The sequence below is a fragment of the Mytilus californianus genome, unplaced genomic scaffold (genome assembly GCF_021869535.1).
Source record: "Mytilus californianus isolate M0D057914Y unplaced genomic scaffold, xbMytCali1.0.p SCAF_7, whole genome shotgun sequence".
Classification (NCBI taxonomy): Eukaryota; Metazoa; Mollusca; class Bivalvia; order Mytilida; family Mytilidae; genus Mytilus; species Mytilus californianus.
The window spans coordinates 104,907,444-104,929,625 of NW_026262723.1; the positions used below are offsets into that span (position 1 = coordinate 104,907,444).

The 22,182-nt window shown below is 30.6% G+C and overlaps 1 protein-coding gene across 1 annotated transcript in view; it reads left to right on the forward strand.

Annotated features, from left to right (window-relative positions):
• LOC127709614 (uncharacterized) overlaps positions 1–22,182 on the forward strand; it is a 401,059-nt gene that overhangs the window by 1,330 nt on the left and 377,547 nt on the right. Inside the window, exon 3 of the mRNA XM_052215217.1 lies at positions 21,603–21,699. Coding sequence (XP_052071177.1) covers positions 21,603–21,699 — 97 coding nt within the window. The remainder of the gene's footprint in view (positions 1–21,602; positions 21,700–22,182) is intronic.

Consider the following 22,182-nt stretch of genomic DNA (forward strand, 5'->3'; position numbering starts at 1 on the left):
GTGTGCCCAGAATGACAAATCATCACGATTTAAGTACTTTTTAATAAATAAAAAGCATGGGTATCAAGTTAAACTGAAAAAACTGAAATTATGTAATAATTATGATTTTTTATAAGACACCATACAAAAGTATAAAAAGATATAAAGCACAACAGTTTGAGGTAAATTGAGATTCTGGTAGTATTCCATGTATGATTTTCAATTAAAAAGAACATAGAAAGATTTTTTCCTCCATGAAAACTTCTTCTTGTGATGAAAATTCTAGTTGGACAGTTTCATTGAAAATCAGTGTAAAGTTGAATAGACAGCTAGATACAAAAGTAGTTTTTTTCTTTAGTGTTATTATTTTTATGGCTCAATTGTTGACATCTAGGTAGAATATATATAAAATGAACTTTTGGTGAAAAGATTTTCACAAAATGTTCACTTTACAAGAGTCTATGACTTCTTTTCCTGTCTGCGGCACTGCATCCTTAATTGAAAATTCCATATTTGGGTTAAAAATTTGTTTAAAAAGTAGAATTTTTCTAATACTATCCACGATGACAAAGATTTTTGTGCTTAGGTGTGACAAGTAATCAATATTCTTACCAAAACACCAACTTGAGTATTCATTTTGTTTATTCTAGGATTTTATTGCAAATTTTATATGCATAGGGGTGTGAAGTACAGCCTAAAAACAATCATATAGTAGGCATGTATAAAGACATGTATTGTCAAAAAAGGTATAGTCTTTCTTGTCTTTAAAAAGTTGTATTGCAACAAATTCTTCAATATGAAAAAGTTATGGGGTAGTTTTTCAATTTGACTAAAACAAGAGGCCCACTTGGATAGATTTCATGGAAAAAAGGGGGAGGGGTAAAATATTGAATGTGGTTCGATCAAAGAGAAGGAAAAAAATAAAAATAATAAATAACAATTCTCTTATAGCTTCACAATATTCAAGTAATTAGTTAACATTCATAAAGATAAACTATAATGAGATTTACAGATCATTTGATAGGCATGACTTATTTCCAATTTTGCCTTGTTTAAGAAAATGGTATTATTTTAATAATGGGATTATATTTAATAATACAACTAAACAATTTTTTAAATGGCATTTCTTATGTTCAAATATGGCTACTTAATGAAACAAAATAAATTATTTATTTTTTTAAGACATGTCATTACAGTTATAGGTACCAGTTTTGTATTACAACTCCAGTTTTCGGTGCATGTCAAAACATGACGAGAAATAATATAGTCCATTTTTTTCTGATTTTTTTTCTGGACTCATTTTTTTCTGTTTGATTAAAAGTTTATGCTGAATTGAAACATATATTTAGATTTAAAAAAAATCTTGCATCTTTTTGGGGATATCAAACCAAGAAAGTAGAAGGATATCATATTTACTGGAAGTGGTGCGGCCTTGTAAAAACAGCAAACAGAAAGTAGAAAAAATTAGTTTTGACTTCAGGATTACATAACTTTTTATTCTTCGTGGCATGACCCTTTTTTTTTATTAAATCATAATTTCACATTACTACATACATGATATGCACATGCAAATTTTTTTTTATGTAGCATTTTATTTTTTAAAAAATTCAAAGATCAGCTGTTTTGCATGTAAGCCTATGGAGCAGTCAATTACAAGACGGCAACCTTAAATGTCTACAACTTAAGTTTCCCAAAATATCTTTTGCTGCTGGCAGTGGAATTTAATATGATTCTGTTCTTCCACTTCTCACGACGGTAGACCTTATATGTTGAAAATGTATCAGTGAAAACCATATGTTGCTGTGCTACTGTTCCTGATTAAGAGGCTATCACTACAAAAGTCTAAAAGTCTGAAAAGACCAGTTTTTGTCTTAATTTGCACTTTTACTCGACATTCTCCAAAAGTATGACTTGTGTCTTAATTTTTTTTTGACATATTCTCATTTATATTAAATTTGTATGAAATTTACTCGACATATTCTCGACATTCTGAATATGGTCTTAAAATTTCTTGACAAATTCTTGACATTTGAATACTGTCTTGAAATTTCTCGACATATTCTCGACATTCTTATTTTTTCTCAGTATGGCTTGACATATTCTGAACATTTTGAATGGTGTCTTAAATTTACTTGACAGTTCTGAGTTTTACAAATCATGACCAATATTCATGATATAACTTTAATCTTTATTTCTCTTTTTATGATATACTGTTGTTTCAAGTTACACTTCTTTACAACAAAAATAAAAGTTGGGCATGTAAAATAATTGAAAATTTGGGTATATAAATATTTTTACAAATGCAAATATGGCTATGAAATCTAAAGTATAAAATAATTCAAATGTGTGTGTGTTGATATAAAACAATTTCAATGTGGGTTTTTAAATAATTACAAATTTTGATTCCTAAATCTTATAAATTAAATGATTCAAACCAATCATACTGTAGACATATTTCATTCTACATCCATAATATTCAATGTTGATATGGTAAATAATTATTATACCAAAATGTGGTTTATATAAATAGCAAATTATGATATACAAATCATTCATTTAACAGAAGAAAAATTTGTGTAATGTCATCTGTTGGAATATATTAAGTATTACACATGGACAGGATGTTCCCCATAAAATTAAGGTATTCCACACCCCAGAGTACATGCAACTGTCAAATAGAAGTTATTGCTTTACCTGTAATCAGCCATACAACTTATCAGTTGACCGACCATGCCACTACAATTTAAAAAGTTTGTTGATAGATGAAAATGAAAATCATCATTTTGATGAAAAAAAATTGAATTGAAATGGATTTTCTTCATCAAAATTATGAAGTTAATTATTTTAACATAAAAACAAATTGAATAATTCCCAAAGATTAAAAGAAAATTATTATCTACTCCAGGAATAATAAAAAAAATGTATTTATAATGGGTCCCATCAATGATTTCTATAGAAATCATCGGTCTTATGAAATGGTTCTCAAACAGACATGCATAATATAGATCTAAACATTTTTTTCTTTTCAGGAAGGAGTTATCACAAATATTTATTTTTGATAAAAAATTATAAAATTCAACACTCAAATTTGAATAAAAAATGTTTTTGGGTTGTTTTAAAAAATGAATAAGGTTTTTGAATCAAGATGGGAACAAATTTTTTGACCTAAACGAAAGGCAACCCCCCCCCCCCCCCCCCTCTTTTTTTAGCCACACAAACCCAAAAGATGAATTGTGGGGTCCAAAAGAGATACAAGACACTTATTTTAGAAAAGCAATTTTGACTGGCAGTTTTGCGAACGGCAAAAATCTAAATGCTGTTTGTCAATACCTTCGACTTATATTCCAAGTGAAAACAATTACTTAAATGTTTAATAAAATAAATCAAAATTAAACTACATGGGGGATTATTCAGGGTATTCCAACTTAGTTGCACCAAAAGGGTACTTTACTGTACCAAATTAATCCTTGATTCTTCAAAGTTTAGTTTAGCCATAATAAAAAGGAGTATATAACAGCAATAAAATGTCATAAACAGTGCAGAATAAGTCTGTTCACATTTCAGGCGAAATTTATACTGTTGAGATAGTGTCAAGACATATTTAAGACTGTCAAGAATGTGTCGAGACATATTCAGACATTATTTAGAATGTCAAGAATATGTCGAGACAGATCGAGACAAATTTAAGACAGTCAAGAATTGGTCGAGACTAATCCAGACTCTTATCAGATGATTCAGGAAGTGTCGAGAAATTTTATGACAATGTTCATACTGTCAAGACACTTGTGAAGAAAAATCAAGAACCTTATTAGACAAATTCATACTATGTCATGAATTTTTAAAAATTATTCAGACAAATTAAGAATGTCGCGTAAAAATTCATGCAAATTCAGACAAAAACTGGTCTTTTCAGACTTTTTGACTTTTGTAGTGTATATATATCAGGTATTACATCAAGCGCAATAATCATCGTCTTCTTCTTTTGTGAGTTTGGAAAATATGGAAATATTCAAAGTTGTTGAAAAAATGTTTACAGTATGTCATATCTGACTCTATAAATTCTTACGGTATTAAGAATTTGTTAAAAAAAAATAAGAAACAAATACAAGGGAACTAGATCTTACCTCTTTAATTCGTAAAACGGTATTTGTTGAACATATAACGGTTATGAATTAAACACTTTATTCCCCTGAAATTAAAATAAACCTAACTTTGTTATGACTATGCAAATAGAATCTGTATATGTTACACTTGTCATCGTGTAACTATTCCACTTTGAAAAAAACGATAAAAAAAAATTGACGGAAGATACCAAAGCGAAAAAAGGTTCAAAACTTAACTGTTTTCTGTAAAAATTATACACGGAATCTTGGGCACAAAATATTTTATTTCAAAATCAAAATAATCCAAAGCGATAAATATAAACACTACATCTTGAGTGATATGATATTTCTCAATTCTGGAAAGTCAAATTTGATATTTAAAATGCGAGAATTGCCGAGCTTTTCAAATAATTAAATTCTAACTGTTAAGAGTTGATAAAATATCGCATTGCACAAGCTTCGGTGGTGAAATTTGTTTCTCTTATGACTTTTAGCCTATATGTAGGCAAACTTTATCGTTCTTTTTAAATTATCTGCAAAAAATGATATGTTCTTTATATGTGGCGTCATCATGCATTGTCACTTTTCCATCTCGTCAAAAAAGGAAATTCAGAAAAAAGCCAGATCATTTGACCTCATAATTGAATTTGGCCAATGAAGAACTAAGATCAAACGAACCGCACGTTGGTTATAAAACAAATATCAACCGGTCGGAAAAAGTATAAATCGGGTTAGAACTAGAGAAACAATTTTATTTGAAAATTGAGGAAAAAAGAAAGTTTACAGGACTCAAAAATCATATCAAAGAAAATCTTATGCTAGAAAGAATAATTTTTTTAAGTAAGCCTCCTCAAATGAATATTATTTACTGGGACCCCCTGGCTTCAGATACTACAATAACTATTTTTACCAAATGGAACCTAATATTACCTAATTAAGTTTGATTATGTATAGTTAATCTTTATCCACATCACCATATATGTTCAATATATATTATATTGTTATATCTTTTTTTGTTGTTATTCTTTGATTTGTTTGTGCTGATAACCACATAGTTATATGCTTTCATTATTATCTGTGATTGGGTTAAAAAAAGAACATTATCATTGTCTAGTGTATTGAATGGTTTTATTAAGACATATTTTGGCTGTGAACACATACCGGTATACGGTTGCCAAATTCTAAATTTCTGTGTTATTATTTTTTTTCCCTCCAAAGTATGTGTCCTTATTTAGTGACACAAATTATAGAAATAATTAATATAATAAAATTTAGTAACACGTACTAACTAGTTCTATTTTTTTTAATCTACACATGTTTAAGGAGGCCAAAACAAGGTCCCGATATTATTATACAGATTAACAAATTATCCAATATTTTTTTTATAAGAAAAAATAAATACAAATGAAAATAAATAAACTAGATTTGTTTGTCTAGATTTAAATTTTGCAACAGATTAAAAAGATGGCAAAAGCTTATCGATTTTTGTACTGAATTTTTGAATCTCAAGTATTTATTGCATGCGTCAGGTTCAACCGGCTCTGAAAAATTTGCAGCAACTACAACATCCACTTCAGCAGTTATGGGAAAGTGTGTCACGGACTCGATTTCAGCATTTGATTAAATCAATTCGAAGTCAATTTGGATCTGTGTTACAAGGGATAAGGTGTTCACAATAAATACTTGAGATCAAAAAAGAGACTTTCCTTTTTGAATTTTCCTCGGAGTTCGGTATTTTTGTGATTTTACGTTTTATCACTAATATTAGGACTTTTTCAATGCATAGTCTTACGAAATTTATATCTTTGTTATACTTTATTCTTCAAATGTCCGTACACAGAATAAAAAGGCCAAAACTTGGAACAATAGAACGTATTTTGGACCTGAGAGCTAGAAAAAATGTGGGTCATTGATGCAGTTAAATGTATGCTTCAATGTCGAGATGGCTGTTGAATGATAACACAAGGCTATACACTTCCCTTGCATCTGTGGTCAATCTTTCGAAATGAAACTTCGTACCCTGGCTATCAAAATATCCGATTAAAAACCAATTTTTTATTTTCGCATGTGCCAGGTTCAACTGGCTCTGAAAAATTTGCAGCAACTAAAACATCCACTTCAGCAGTTATGGAAAAGGGTTTCATAGACTCGAGGTCAGCATTTGATTAAATCAATTCGAAGTCAGTTTGGATCTGTGTTACAAGGAAACGATGTTCACAATAAATAATTGAGATCAATTTGGTTATTCTTTTAGGTCCTTTTAGGTATTATAGCTCCACAATTTCTGAGGGTATTATACATCCCTGGTTTTCAGAGCGCTACTTACGCACGAAATTAATGAATTGTTATTTTTTTTCATTTCCTTGCACAAAGCCTACATCTAAGATATTTAACTACAAGAGGGTTAAAGAGACCTTTGTCTTCAAGGATGTTGAATTCAATCCACCCAATTGGTCATGTGCATTGTCCCATACAAATACTGTCCCGTTGGTTATGTTAAAACGGGGTCTTTGAAACCGTAAACAGTGAATAACTTAGAGAGTTGTTCGCCAAAGTCCAAAATCATTGAATTTCCCAGCTCATCAACTTGCGATCAGCTTCAGGTTCCTAATGGATGCAGTTGGGGACTATGCCAGGAAATGATTTACACGCCATCCACATGAACAGTTTATATTTCCCAATGAAAAGATAATCCCAGGGCTTGCGAATCCTTGAACGTCATCTGTGAACCTAAATTCCTTTTATTCATATCAGTTTTTTGTAGTGAAGCGGTTTTTTTTCATATATTATTGTTTATTTTGAGGAACATAGGAAAATGTAAACTTACAATAGTATAGCGTTACTTTTCAAAGTATGATTTAAGCCATTACTCTATATATCTATATGAACCATCATTATATAATTTTCCTTGCTTAAGCACCATGAAATCTGAATATCACATGCCGAACATTTTTGTTTGTCTTATTTGTTTTATTTACACGCACATCAAAACTTCGTACTTTATTTGCCCTTTTTAACTTTTTTGGATTCGAGCGTAACTGATGAGTCTTTTGTAGACGAAATGCGCGTCTGGCGCAAATACAAAATTTCAATATTGGTATGTATGATGAGTTTATTTACAACCACTGGGTCGATGCCACTGCTGGTGGAGTTTTTATTCCCCGAGGGTATCACCAGCCCAGTAGTCAGCACTTCTGTGTTGACATGAATTATCATTGATATGGTCATAATTATAAATTAACTGTTTACAAAACTTTGAATTTTTGAAATACTAAGGCTTTTCTACCACAGAAATAGATTACCTTAGTTGTATTTGGCAAAACTTTTAGGAATTTTTGGTCCTCAATGCTTTTTAACATCGTACTTTATTCGGCCTTTTTAACTTTTTTATATTCGAGCGTCACTGATGAGTCTTTTGTAGACGAAACGCGCGTCTGGCGCAAATACAAAATTTCAATCCTGGTATCTATGATGAGTTTATCAAAGACTTAGTGTTCAATTTTAAATACAGCATATACACACATACACACACACATTATTTAAAAACATTCAAATGTTTTACTTCCATGACAAACACATTATTTTTCAAATCTTCAGACAATATCATTATTCTATGTGCACCTGACATTATAAAAACTGTTTGAATAAAATATTGATGACTTGAGAACAAAATTGATATGCACTCCAATGACACGTAATAAAGTTGAAGTTAAACGGTTTATTCTATTTTCCTTTGGATTTAAACAAAGACAAAGGAAATAATCTTGCCATTGTTTTGAATCAAAAGTTCAAACACATCAAACGAATGGAAAACAACTGTCATATTCCTGACTTGGTACAGCCACTTCCTTATGTAGAAAATGTTGGATTAAACCTGGTTTTTGTTTTGAGCACCGGTATACTACTGTTGCCTTTATTTATAGCTAGCTGAACCTCTAATGATGGAACTGTATACCCATCCGAAGCTCCTGTGTATATACGAACTTTGATGTAGGTTCGTGTTTTTTTATTTTTTGTGTAGTGTTTTATTGGACTTTTGTTTTTAATCGATTTTATTTGTGACTATGGTATTGTTCGTTTAATTGTCAACAATTCATGGCATTTCATTGCTCTCTTCGACTTATGATTGCCCTTTTGGTATCTTCTGTCTCTTTTTTGTCTCTTGCTTTTCTGGTGCAAAATACGTGAAACAACGTGCTTTTTAAATGTTTGAAAATTGATAAATCAGTTAACTATTTAAACCCATGTATTCAAATTCTTAAAAAATAAATAATTGAAACAAAGAATATTTAATCTTAAAATCTAGAAATATATCTATTCAAACAATTACATACCTTTTTCAAAATTTGATCATTTCATAACACCGCAGATCATTACGTTTCATTGTCCCCATTTTCGTGAAATACAGGTTACGTATGTATAGGAGTGGAAAGGAGGCAGAAATATACCATGTTCAACAAAATTATTCTTAACCTTAAATTTGTGTGATGAGATGATTACATTGTTCATTGCTCATGTGCCGAATGGGAATGTTTGTAAAAACATGCTTTTCTGTACAAAGTATACGAAGAAACGAAGCAGACATTTAAAATGAAATAGTATAAAATACAACACAAAAAAAAACTCAACACGCACCTCTGACTTCCGTATCGGTGATCCCCTCGTTGACAAAACATTGTCGCATCGTAAAATCATGACGCAAATTAACTGTGTTTTCAGTACTCTTTATTTCGAGTGATCTAAATATAAAGCGAGAAGACATCGTCTTCATGGTGAAACGGGAAGATAAAGGTTGATCCCAGCGTCTTCTAGAAACAACTTTAGTCTGTTGCAGAAGAATATAAAATCAATTCGATAAGACCGAAACACAGTTTGCTTCGTTAGAAATGTCAATTGTCTGTTTAAAATGCACATCCTCCAAAATATCAAATAAGCTGGCAAAAAGTATAATGCATCTTGCTGATGTCAATATCAAAGAAATTCGTTTTTGAATCAAACAACAAAAGAAACAAACCAACACCATTAACAATAAAGTGAAGATTTCTATTATATTGTTTTAGGTGATTGAATTGAACTTTTTACACAATATTTTTGAAGTCATAAACATTTCATTTGTGAAAATAAAACCTTTTTTTAATTTTGACTTAAAAAACAACACCTTTTCACCTCTTAAAGGGGCATTAAAAGAGAAGCTCATAAGTTGAAAATAAATGACAACGCCATGGTTTAAAAAGAAAAACAACAGTACACAAAACAAAACATAGAAAACTACTAACTGAGCAATACGAACCACACTAAAAACTGGGGGGTGATCTCAGGTGCTCCTAAAGGGTAAGCAGATCCTGCTCCACATGTGGCACCCGTCGTATTACTCATGGTAATACAAACCCGGTAATAAATCTAATTCGGTAGGTCACATTCGGGGAAAAGGGGGACGGGATTGTAGATACGACAATTGGAACATATCCGCTATCATCTGTGAAACCGATATTCCATAACGGTCAACAAACTCGTGATGGCGTCCGTAAAATTTACGAAAGGATGACTTCACGCATTATCTGTCAAATTCATGTTCACCGATTTGACTCAAATTCTCATATTTGACTTAAACATACTAAAACGTATATCCAAATTACAAAAAGTCTAAAATAAACAATTAACAATGGATGGACTCGATAATATGTATCAGAATTTCGTTTGTATTTTTGTCTTGACGTCATCTAATTAACCGCCGAGATGACCTTGGAAGACTGTCGAAGGTCTTATAAAAGACGGAAAATAACAAACATACCGAACTCCAAGGGAAATTCAAAACGGAAAGTCCTTTATTAAATGGCAAAATCAAAAGTTCAAACACATCAAACGAATGGAAAACAACTGTCATATTCCTGACTTGGTACAGCCACTTCCTAATGTAGAAAATGATGGATTAAACCTGGTTTTTGTTTTGAGCACCGGTATACTACTGTTGCCTTTATATATAGCTTGCTAAACCTCTCACTTGTATGACAGTCGCATAGAATTCCATTTTATTGACAACAATGTGTGAGCAAAACAAACTGACATAATAGGTAAAAACGTCAAAATTGGGGCACAGCAGTCAACATTGTAATATAATCTTAATCACTATAAAAACAAAGAAACACAGAATAGAATATAGACAAAGTATATGAGCAAAAATGAAATACAAGAAATAAAAATTGACCATAGCACAATAACACAATGGCGGATGAATAAGAATCCGATCCACGTCATTAGTATATAATCAAAAATGGATAAACAGTAAATGTTTATAATATACCAGGACAAAAAAGGGGGAACTTTAACACGTAATTAAGATGATAAACAACGTCAGTACCTAGAATCTATACTTTAAGACCATCATGTATTATTTGTGAAGTTGATACGGAATATTTATCAACACGTTTTGGTATCTTCCGATGAACTATTTTAGAAAAAGGACGAGAAGTTCTTTGACATAACCTCATCAACTTACTGCTCAGACACTGGTGACGTTTAATGAAGTCTTAGTAGCAGCTGCAAGCTCCTAAATACCGAATGAGTTGGGAAATGTATATACCATATGCAGGTGAGGTTGGTATATTGCTGCTAAGTGAGAATTTTTTTTAATTTCGAAATAAAAATCGTCTCTCTTGTCATAGATTCTGGTACTGTGATGACCACTTGTTTCAAATTCGGGGTATTAATCTAAAAATGAGGCGGAGGAAGCCGTGTCTGTCCTTTTTTAATTTTTAGTTCTGGAGGATATATTAATGACACCAAATCGGAAAAGTTTGGATTGTTAATGGAAAGAACATCATCAATATTTCTGAAAAAAGTAAAATAACAAAAATACCGAACTCCAAGGGAAATTCAAAACAGAAAGTCATTTATAAAATGGCAAAATCAAAAGCTCAAACACATCTAACAAATGGAAAATAACTCTCATATTCCTGACTTGGTACAGGCATTTTTCGTATGTAAAAAATGGTGGATATAACCTGGTTTTATAACTAGCCAAACCTCTCACTTGTATGAAAGAGGGACGAAAGATACCAGAGGGACAGTTAAACTCATAGATCGAAAACAAACTGACAACGTCATGGCCAAAAATAAAAAGACAAACAGACAAATAATAGTACAGATGACACAACATAGAAAACTAAAGACTAAGCAACACGAACCCCACCAAAAACAGGGGGTGATCTCAGGTGCTCCGGAAGTGTAAGCAGATCCTGCTCCACATTTGACACCCGTCGTATTGCTTATGTTATTACAAATCCTGTAAATAGTCTAAATCGGTAGGTCACATTCGTGAAAAGGGAAGGGTATTGTAGTTACGACATAAGGAACATATCCGATATCATCTGTGAAACGGTTATCCATAACGATCAACCAACTCGTGATGGCGTCCGTAATGACAGTCGCATATAATTCTATTATATTGACAACAATGTGTGAGCAAAACAAACAGACAAAATAGGTAAAACGTCAAAAAAAGGGTACAGCAGTCAACATTATAATATAATCTTAATCACTATAAAAACTAGAATGTGAAATTAAATGATCGGGCTTCTTTGATTTTCTTGTTTTTGACAAGTGTCTGATGGAACTCCAACTCATATGAAAATCAGAAGAGATCGGCAAGGAGAGGCGCACAGTTCGTTCCCATATGCCGACAACTTGCTGAAAAAGTCCACCTCAAAATTCTACAAATATTTTGTCAATGAAAAACTCTACCATACTGATCACTTGTTCCTTTGTGTAGAATGTTTTACCTTTTTGTTCACTATTAACAAAATATGCCGTACGGTATCCCAAAGCAATAAATTTATAGCGTATGCTGCCATTTTCATATTGAAAAGCATTGTTGATTGTTTCTTTTTAAATTGCTAAATTGAATACGGATTCAATGCGGTCGAATTTTTCACTTGCAAGTGAATAATTCATCAGCGATGTTTATTATCTTGATTTGACAAATTTTAACCAAACTGGCTGCTAAACCCGAATTATATTTCACTACTTCGCATTAATTATTGATAGAACAAAACAAAAACAAATATTTCGAAGATAATTCCCCTTTAAACGACACATTTTGCAAAATTTATGAAACTGATAAAGTCGCATTTCGTATAGGTACTTTCATGAAAACTCTGAAGCCCGGTTTTAAATTGCTGATAATAATTAATTTTCTGTTTACATTTACATAGACCTATAAGATATGACGACAAATACTTTCTAATATATAATTGTGTACTAGAAACACGATATTTCCAAATAAGATGCTGATCTCGACTGTATAAAAACCTTAAATGTAACTTTTGTATTATTATTTTGGAAGGTAACACGAATTAAAGTCCTGATATCAAAATTGTATTTGTTTGTTGTTTTGTTTTGTTTTGTTTGTTTTGTTTTTATTTGAAAATAATACAGTGCAAATGATATATAAGTCACCAAAGTGTTGATATAGCTGTACCGTTACCTAAGAAAGTTGCGTTATTTATTTATCTAAATATAAGCGAAATATTTAGAGGTTTCTTACTTTAATATCATAACACCTAAAAGCTTGTCCTGACGAAATCATTCGGTAATGTAAATTTGAAATACTCTCGAAAAAAAATATTTTCTACAAAGAGAGCCTTTATACAAGACTGTAGAGTTTTTGCATCTGGTTAACAATTATTTAGCTCGTCAGGCTTTAAAACTTAGAATTATACCGTTTTATCTGAATTCAGTATTTATTTCTGAATTGTTTATATAACCTTGAATTTGATGATAAGAATGGTAAATTAAATCCAGAAAAGTGCTACGGACGCATAAAGTTATTTAGCTTTAGATTCGTTTTTTTTTTTTCTTTACTCTGTCTTGTTTATTGCTGGTTATCATTTTTACATAATAAAAAAGTTTTCATAATCGAAACATTTGTTAAATATTTAAACTTTTAAACGTTTAATTAAAATCAAATTAAAATAGCTGGCTTCCTATTTCAAGGTTGTTTCGTGATATACTTTTAGTACGGAATAATATATATTTTCATTGTGTCCGTAATGATTTTGATTGTATGAAATGTACTAATTAAAAGTATGACGTGTATCCTTCATAACATAAACAGTTTTCGTTTTACAATTTGATATATTAAAAATTTCAAACCTAAACTGAAATGAAACATTTAAAATGTATAACCAACACGCTTATTTAGTCCACCAATGATGGTTACCATAAGTATTTAAACCAGTGTGTATATATATATCACTAAGTATATCAAGAAATAAGAACCAGGGTGCTCGAGAAAAATATAAATCTCATAAATATATCTATTTGCAGTAAATATTGTAAAACCTGCGAATCTCATCTTTACAGGCCATCTTGTCATTGGTGGTTCCAATTTCTTTTTTAAACAGGTCAAGAACACGCTTTTTAAAGTTTCCCAAAATAAATGAAGAGAGCTTGAAGACCGGATACAAATATGGGAGACTTAATTCAATATTACTGATACCATACAGATTAATGCTATCTGAAGAATAAACGATATCTTTTGATAAAAACTATAATGAGTTAGGAATTCATGGCGCTAAAAAGAGCGACCTATTCATTCCTTCTCTATAGTCAAGGAAGGATTAACAACAAAACTAAGTTCGATGAGGAAAACAAGATTTGCATAATATACGTTTGTCATGTTTGTTTAAATATTTGAAATACAAAACCAGTGAAGAGTGTATGATTCATGTTACGCAAGAAAACATATAGCTATTAAATTTACGCATTTTTAACATAAGTGAACATGAATTCTTTTTGTTACCAAAAAATATGTTGTTTTTTTTATTAAATGTAGCATTTGGTAACAACAGAGTTTTTTTGATGGCATGTTTTTACAACAGATAAAATGACAAGTCGTTCAATCGTTACAGAATGTCTTCTTCCTTGATTTTTATCAGTAACTAACAATACATGTACTTTTAATTTCTGTTTAGACTGAAAAAAGGAGTTAACTAATAGTTTGAATTAAACTTGCTATGTTATATAATACGTATCGTTGATAAATGCTGTCCACACTTCATGTATGTATTTAATAGTTCACGACAATAAGCAGAAAGAAAATTAATTGTTTTAACAAAATTGACCCAGCTCAGCTTAAGGCATTTTTTTAACATTTGAAGGTCTCTCCTATGTACTGGTTACCAAAGCTACAAAAAAAATTGAATATCGTTTCATCTCGGCCTTTTTAAGTGGTCTACAATTCGATTAACACTTTACTACACTACTGCCCCAGCAATAGATTTACTTCGCTGTATTTGGAAAACTTTTCTGAATTTCATGCAGTATTTGGCCTTTTTTTCTCTTTCTTTTATTAAAGCGTCGCTGATGAGTCTTTTTTAGACGAACGTACAAAATTTTAATCCTGGTATCTATGATAATCTTATATAATACACTACACGTTCACACAATAATATCAAACAAACGTTTTCCTATTAAATCAACTGGTCCTTTTTGGTCATAAAACTCTTTACTGGTTCGGTTCATATACATCCTTAGTTTTCAAATATTTGGTTTTGTGCGTTCCTGAAGAAGGTACATCCAGAAAAGTGCTTCGGACGCATGATATTTATAAAGTTTTGTTTTCATTTTTTACAGCACTTGGTCGATACCTCTGCTAATGGACTATCAGTCCACGGGGGTATCATCATCTCAGTAGTCAGTATTCCAATACTGACATGATTTATATCAATTCTTTCTCAAATTTTCCGTTTATAAATTTATCGATAAGTAAGAAACTTAGGTTGCAACTCCCTCAGCCAAACTTGACCCAAGATGGGTTTGGCTATTATTTTTCGAACCTTTATGATCATAAACCTCTCCAATTTTTTTCTGTTCTTATTTATCCTTGGCTTTCAGTTAATTCGGGTGGTCTTGATGAAGGCATATCAAGAAAAGTATTCGGATGCATGAAATCTATAAGCGTAATTTTCATTTCTTTTTTGTTTTTTAAACTGAGTGCAAATATAAGTGTTTGCAACTCGTACAAAGCTTCTCCTGTAATGAAAAAGGTATATATTTTGATTAATTACTGTAAGTGTGATGAGATAATTAAAGCTGTTTTCTTTACAACATCTATGTCGATTCTGCAATAACGTTAATCGAAAAAGTTGTTTGTTTTCCTATGGGTACCAATTAATAGCAGAATTGTTCCTTCATTGTTATGAATCACTAAATTCCATTCAAATTATCCATTCAACACCATTACCATAATTTTGGTGAAACTTTTAGTTGAATAATCAAGAATTTTCTAAATATACAGCCGAAATCTACCAAAAGGAACTTTAAATAAATCAAATATAAGCAGCAACTGTGCTTTCCTAGATTTAGATATTTCAGTTTTTACGGGGAACTCTGTACAAAGGTTTACTATAAAAGGGACGATTTGTCGTTCTCTAGTGTTAACTTTCATTTTTTGTTCTTTGATCCATCTTACGGTATTTATACTCGTTCACTATTCCGTTTCTGTAGTGATGTTAAAGATTTCAGTGAAGGTAATGTCAGGTTTCACAGGTACCACAAATTACTTTGAACCGTTACTTGATTTTTTCATAGATATAGATATTTTGTTTGGAAGTTTGACGGTAGAAATTATTAGTACAAAATGTATATGCAACGAGTTTCTTTCACTTTTAAAACTATGAAATTGTGTATGTTTCTAAATTGTATATGGTGGATGATCATCTGAGTAAATAGTCCAAATTTTATTTTCGATTTTAACCAGGGAGGTATTAAAATGACCCTATAGATATTAAAAACAGTATTGCTCTCTTAAATGCAGGAATTGACCCTTCACAAATTCTCCGAGAAACAATGAAGGGGTTGCAAGTATGAAAAAGCTGTTGAAATTGAGCAGTCTAATTTAGGGATTAAAATCTGTGCCGTTCAATCATGATAATATTGAATTGAACTAATGGGGAAAATAATTGGTTCCCATTTCTTGTTTCATTTAAACGTTAGAGAACCACTCGCCCTATCTATTCCAGAATGTTGTCGAAAGTTAATTTCCAAAATGAGTCTCATATTTTAAAGTGGATAAATATCGTAAACATTTGAAAGCGGCTAAATATCATGCGTTGTGAAATCGCGTATGAATATCAACTCTATGTGAACTGATAGAATCAGTTCTAAACTCTCTTCACTGTGACTTGACTATGGGTGTTACTGTATAACTTTACCTATAGCTCAACCAGATTTTAAAATTGACAATACAATAAGGACATTTAAATTGACCAGTTGGTATTGTTAGATTTAAATCTACTTTTAAAACTATGAAATTGTGTATGTTTCTAAATTGTATATGGTGGATGATCATCTGAGTAAATAGTCCAAATTTTATTTTCGATTTTAACCAGGGAGGTATTAAATTGACCCTATAGATATTAAAAACAGTATTACTCTCTTAAAGGCAGGGATTGATTCTTCACAAATTCTCCGAGAAACAATGAAGGGGTTGCAAGTATGAGAAAGCTGTTGAAATTGAGCAGTCTAATTTAGGGATTAAAATCTGTGCCGTTCAATCATGATAATATTGAATTGAACTAATGGGGAAAATAATTGGTTCCCCATTTCTTCTTTCATTTAAACGTTAGAGAACCACTCGCCCTATCTATTCCAGAATGTTGTCGAAAGTTAATTTCCAAAATGAGTCTCGTATTTTAAAGTGGATAAATATCGTAAACATTTGAAAGCAGCTAAATATCATGAGTTGTGATATCGCGTATGAATATCAACTCTATGTGGACTGATAGAATCAGTTCTAAACTCTCTTTACTATGACTTGACTATGGGTGTTACTGTATAACTTTACCTATAGCTCAACTAGATTTTTAAATTGACAATACAATAGGGACATTTAAATTGACCGGTTGGTATTGTTAGATTTAAATCTACATTGATTCTACCTGTACAGTTTTTTTTTTTACCTATTCCAACCTTACAGCATGCTTTTTTCCTGAAGTTTTTCTTTACCTAGGATTATTCTTTTTAAAAATTGATAGGGAAGAAAATATTTTTGGTTTTCATTGTTTTAAATCCCCAATATATATGATTTATCTAATTTTTACCTAAAATTCTAAATCGGTAAAAGATTTAATAAATATTTGTTGAAAACTTCTGATTTAATAAAAAAAAATCACTTTCCCATGTTTTTTATTAGAGAATCCTTAACCAAGTAAAGGAAATAAACATTGTCATTTCAATCTTTTTATCATTGAAATGAGTGTATTCCTAGAAGTAATAGGTCATACAAATGCCAAAGAAACAATATTTAGAAGGAAATAGAGATATTTTTTATTTTACTGTCATTTAAAATATTAGGAGTGATCAAGCCAAAACAAGAATGTATATATGTTATTTTCTTGCAGGGTATTTAATTGCATGGTTTATAATGCACTCCATTTCATCTTAATGTTTTCATAGCCAAATACTAGGAGTGTTTGGTACCCCGAATAATCAAGTCCTTATATTTCACTCACTTCGATCGCTACATTATTTCATTTGTATTGTCGAAAAAACTTCTTTTTTTTTATCAATTGGCCTTTTCTAATGGGATATAACTCAATATGATTTGCTTTTGCTCTTGTGGAAATCTTAATAAATTTATTATTTCCATAATTTTATGAATACTTATTGACATGTTCCTTGTACAAATTGTTTATGCATATTGAAATATGAAAATCATGGTTGAATAAACAATTTTATCTATTTACTGACACTGATATTTGACATCTCATTCAGAATTCCAAAGATTTTAAATATTTTCTTAATTTTATTAACTTTTTCGATTTTTTTCTCACTTTATTCACTACGTCACTAGATTTTTTTCTATATCCATAGTATATTCTGTTTAATTTCCCATGATATACATCCCAATTAAACAGGTGCAGAATCTTTATATAATTCAGCATCTTGTAATTTTTTTATCATTTCTATTATTATATTCAAAATAGTTATCCTCACTTTACAAATATATTGTAATATTTCATTCATATTTTTACTATATCACTTAATTTAACTATATCCACAGTATACATTTTTATTTCATTTCCTATGATATATGTCCAAATTAAACAATATTTGATCCAGAATTTTATAATGATTATTACCGATTTCACATTCACTTAAAACATATCCTCCGGTTAGGAATATTTTGGAATATTTTACTGTTATTTTTCACTTTATCACTAGATTAGACTATATCCACTGCATTAATTCAACATTTTATTTCATTTCCAAGATCCCATTTAAATGGTGAATCATCTTTTTAATAGATCCCAAAATTAATAATGAATGTTTTCAAAATCACATTTCAAGCCACAGAAAGATGTTGGTTGAACTCACACTATATCTCCTATTTGAATTCCAGTTTTGAAATTTTTTAATCTTTAACATAACTAAATCCCATCTTATGAAAGTTGAATTTCCTTGAGTGAACACAGCATTTTATGCACAAAAGTCCTACTAATATTATAGTAGATTTCAAAGAAAAAACACTGCAAGGTATACTCCAAAATTATTTCGAATTTTACATGTACATCATCATATGTAAGCCACACAAAACAGTTTGAATGAATTATTTCCTCCTTGATACCTTCATGACAATAAATTCTTGGAAAAAACAAGTCACATTTTAAGAAGCAAAATTACTATAAAAATTCTGAGAAGTGAATTCAAATCAAATAAATCCAATAGTGTATGCACAATGATACCAATAGATTTCAAACATTTCAAATAATAATCCAAAATAGAAATCTTGAAGGGTCATGTGAAGAAATGAACAAAATATCCATCTGAAAATTTAAACTGTAAACACCTGAACAGCTATTTCTTGTTTCACTGGCAGCTGGACAATACTATGTATAAGGGTTAAAATTTTAAAGAAGCATTTATTATGTAAAAACAGTTTAAATTTTCAAACATATTAACACGTAGTTTGATTTAATCTTTTACTGATTTAGAAATTTAGGTAAAAATTAGATAAATCATATATATTGGGGATATTAAACAATGAAAACCAAAAATATTTTCTTCCCTATCAATTTTTGAATAGAATAATCCTAGGTAAAGAAAAACTTCAAGAATAAAGCATGCTGTAAGATTGGAATATGTAAATAAAAAACTGTACAGGTAGCATCAAGGTAGATTTAAATCTAACAATACCAACTGGTCAATTTAAATGTCCCTATTGTATTGTCAATTTTAAAATCTGGTTGAGCTATAGGTAAAGTTATACAGTAACACTCATAGTCAAGTCACTGTAAAATTGCCAGAAAAGTCTGTATTCTGTTCATAACAGCCACAAAACTGTTCTAGGTTAGAACTGTCAGAATCAGTTCAGGGTAGATCTGGCCAAAACTGTACTAAGGTAGAATCGTTAGGATCAGTTCTAGGGTATAATCGTTAGTATTTGTTCTAATTTAGAATCTTTAGGATCAGTTCTAGAGTAGAACAGTTCAAAATGACGTAAATACGAGAAGCTAACTGGTTATGATTTAGAACAGAGGCAGTTATCGATATTTAACATGTAAGGCATATTCCAAATAAAGACAATTAAACATAAACAATATTTACAGTAATGGGTGCTTATTTTACTTATGTTAATTCTCCTTGTTTATAATTAGTTTTCAATCATTTGGTTTTTTTTTTATATTTTTATTTGTATAGAATAATGCTTAAGTGAAGAGGAAATATACTTTTGATATTTCCGTAATGATTATACAAAATACTAGTAATGCATTCTTTTAGAAAGACAATTTTACAGGTCGTTTAGGGTGATTATTACAGGTAAAAACAATCGAATTCAAGATTCATGATTCAATAAATTATTAAAGTCTCACCACTTGTACAACATGAAACCTTCATGACAACTATTGAATTGCTTTTGTACGTTATAAAAATAAAGGTGCAAATGAAAGAGTATGTTTTATATGCCATAGGAAGATTGAAATGTATCATCATGCCCGTTATGTACAGATTCTCGTAATAGTCTATCTAGTGAAGCATTGAAATAAAATTCAGATTTTTAAAAATTTATCTGATAATAACAAGTTTGTTTATTTATTTCAAAATAACGAGGGTGATATGATATTGTTGCCAAGACCTGCTTTAAAATTTTGAGTAGACAAAATGCCTTTTTATATTCTTAGATTGAAGTTCATATAATTTTATGTAATACACCAATCTTGAGTTGTTTTTTTTATGAATGAGTTACACCGGTTGATCCGAGGTCGATCGGCGGAAACGACCTCACCGAACCATCGGTTCTTATTGTGACGTAATTTGATAAGCATTGTGACAGGGAAAGTTCACGGATTCGAAAGTCGTCTAAAAAGGAATTTTATATGAAATGGTTTTTACAGTCTCTCATAATTCTTAATCGAATGGTACTTGGCAATTTATCTATGTAGATTGGTTGTTTTATATTATGTATATACTTTTTATGTACTGTATGTTTATGCATTAGACGTGTTGGGACTTTAATAAGATATTGAATCTTGAATCTATGCAAGATTTAGAAGATTAATAAAATAAATAAATGGGTTGAACAAATTGAACAAATAAATGAAATAAGTAATTATAAAGTAAAATAACAAAAAATACCGGACTCCAAGGAAAATTCAAAACGGAAAGTCCCTTATCAAATGGCAAAATCAAAAACTAAAACACATCAAACGAATGGAAAACAACTGTCATATTCCTGACTTGTTACAGGCATTTCCTTATGTAGAAAATGGTGGATTAATTAAATTGAGAATGGAAATGGGGAATGTGTCAAAGAGACAACAACCTGACCAAAGAGTAGAAAACAGTTTACCTGTTTTTTTAGCTAGCTAAACCTCTCACTTGTATGACAGTCGCATAGAATTACATTACATGTATATTGACAACAATGTGTGAGCAAAACAAACAGACGTAATAGTTAAAAAAGTAAAAAAATTGGAGTTCAGCAGACAACATTGTGTTATAATCTTAATTACTAAAAAAACAATTATATATATGTCAACAAAGAAAGACAAAATGGCATATAGACAAAACACATAAGTAAAATTGAGGTTAGAACTGTCCAAAATATGTTGTAGGATAGCACCACTTCTGTCAGAGGCTGTTCTAAATGTTTCAGGAAGAACGGTTCTATATGCATGTACATGTATATAGACTGTTCTAGATTGGTTCTTCTGACACGCTTTCTGACAGATTTCAGAGAGGTTAGATCTGATGTCAATTGTATATAAATGGACAATTGATGTTGGTAGCAGATCATTGATCTTTGTCTTTTATTTATTCACAACATTTCGAGGCACAATGCGATTAAGAGACTCTTTTCTATAGCTTAAGGTCGTATGTTGACCTCTTATTGCCTCTAATTCATGTTTTTTTTTTGTGACTTTGAGTTGTTGTCTCACTGACATTATCCTACATCCAGTAAATGCAAATGGTTTTGCCCACACCAACCAATAGATGTATTTATTTATATGTATTTTGCAGATTAGTTTCACGGAAGTAAATAAAACAAACGAGCTGCTTGAAGTTCTACTGAAAGTCTACTCATTTTCGTTTGTCTCGGAGGATCATGAAGGAAAGGGTAAGCTTTATTTTGAATTCAATTACATTTTGATTCGTTTTTGTAAGATAGACGATATTTTGGGGGGTTTTTTTCATGGAACAATTAAAGTTAGCAAGATTTACCATATGTGAAGAAAAACAATATATAATAAGCAGATTTAAGCATTTAGTGTCAGTCGCCATCTGCGAACATTTGTGCACTTTCCATAGACAAAGTATGAGTATGGGTTTTGTGCACATTAGTCAAATCGATAAAATTGTAGGGGATATATTACTTATACTAATAAGTATTTGCTTATACTTCATATTTTTTAAAGTTGTAATGTTCTTTGAGATAACTTTTCCTATGAGTTCAGCTTCATTTGCTGTCTTTCGGTTAAATTTTTTTACCGATAATGTTTGGCAAACAACACAAATTATTTACGCTATTCATACAGTATTTCATGAGAAGAAACATTTATCTCGAGGTTCCCCTTGTATAACTTTTGCAGTGTTGATTTTG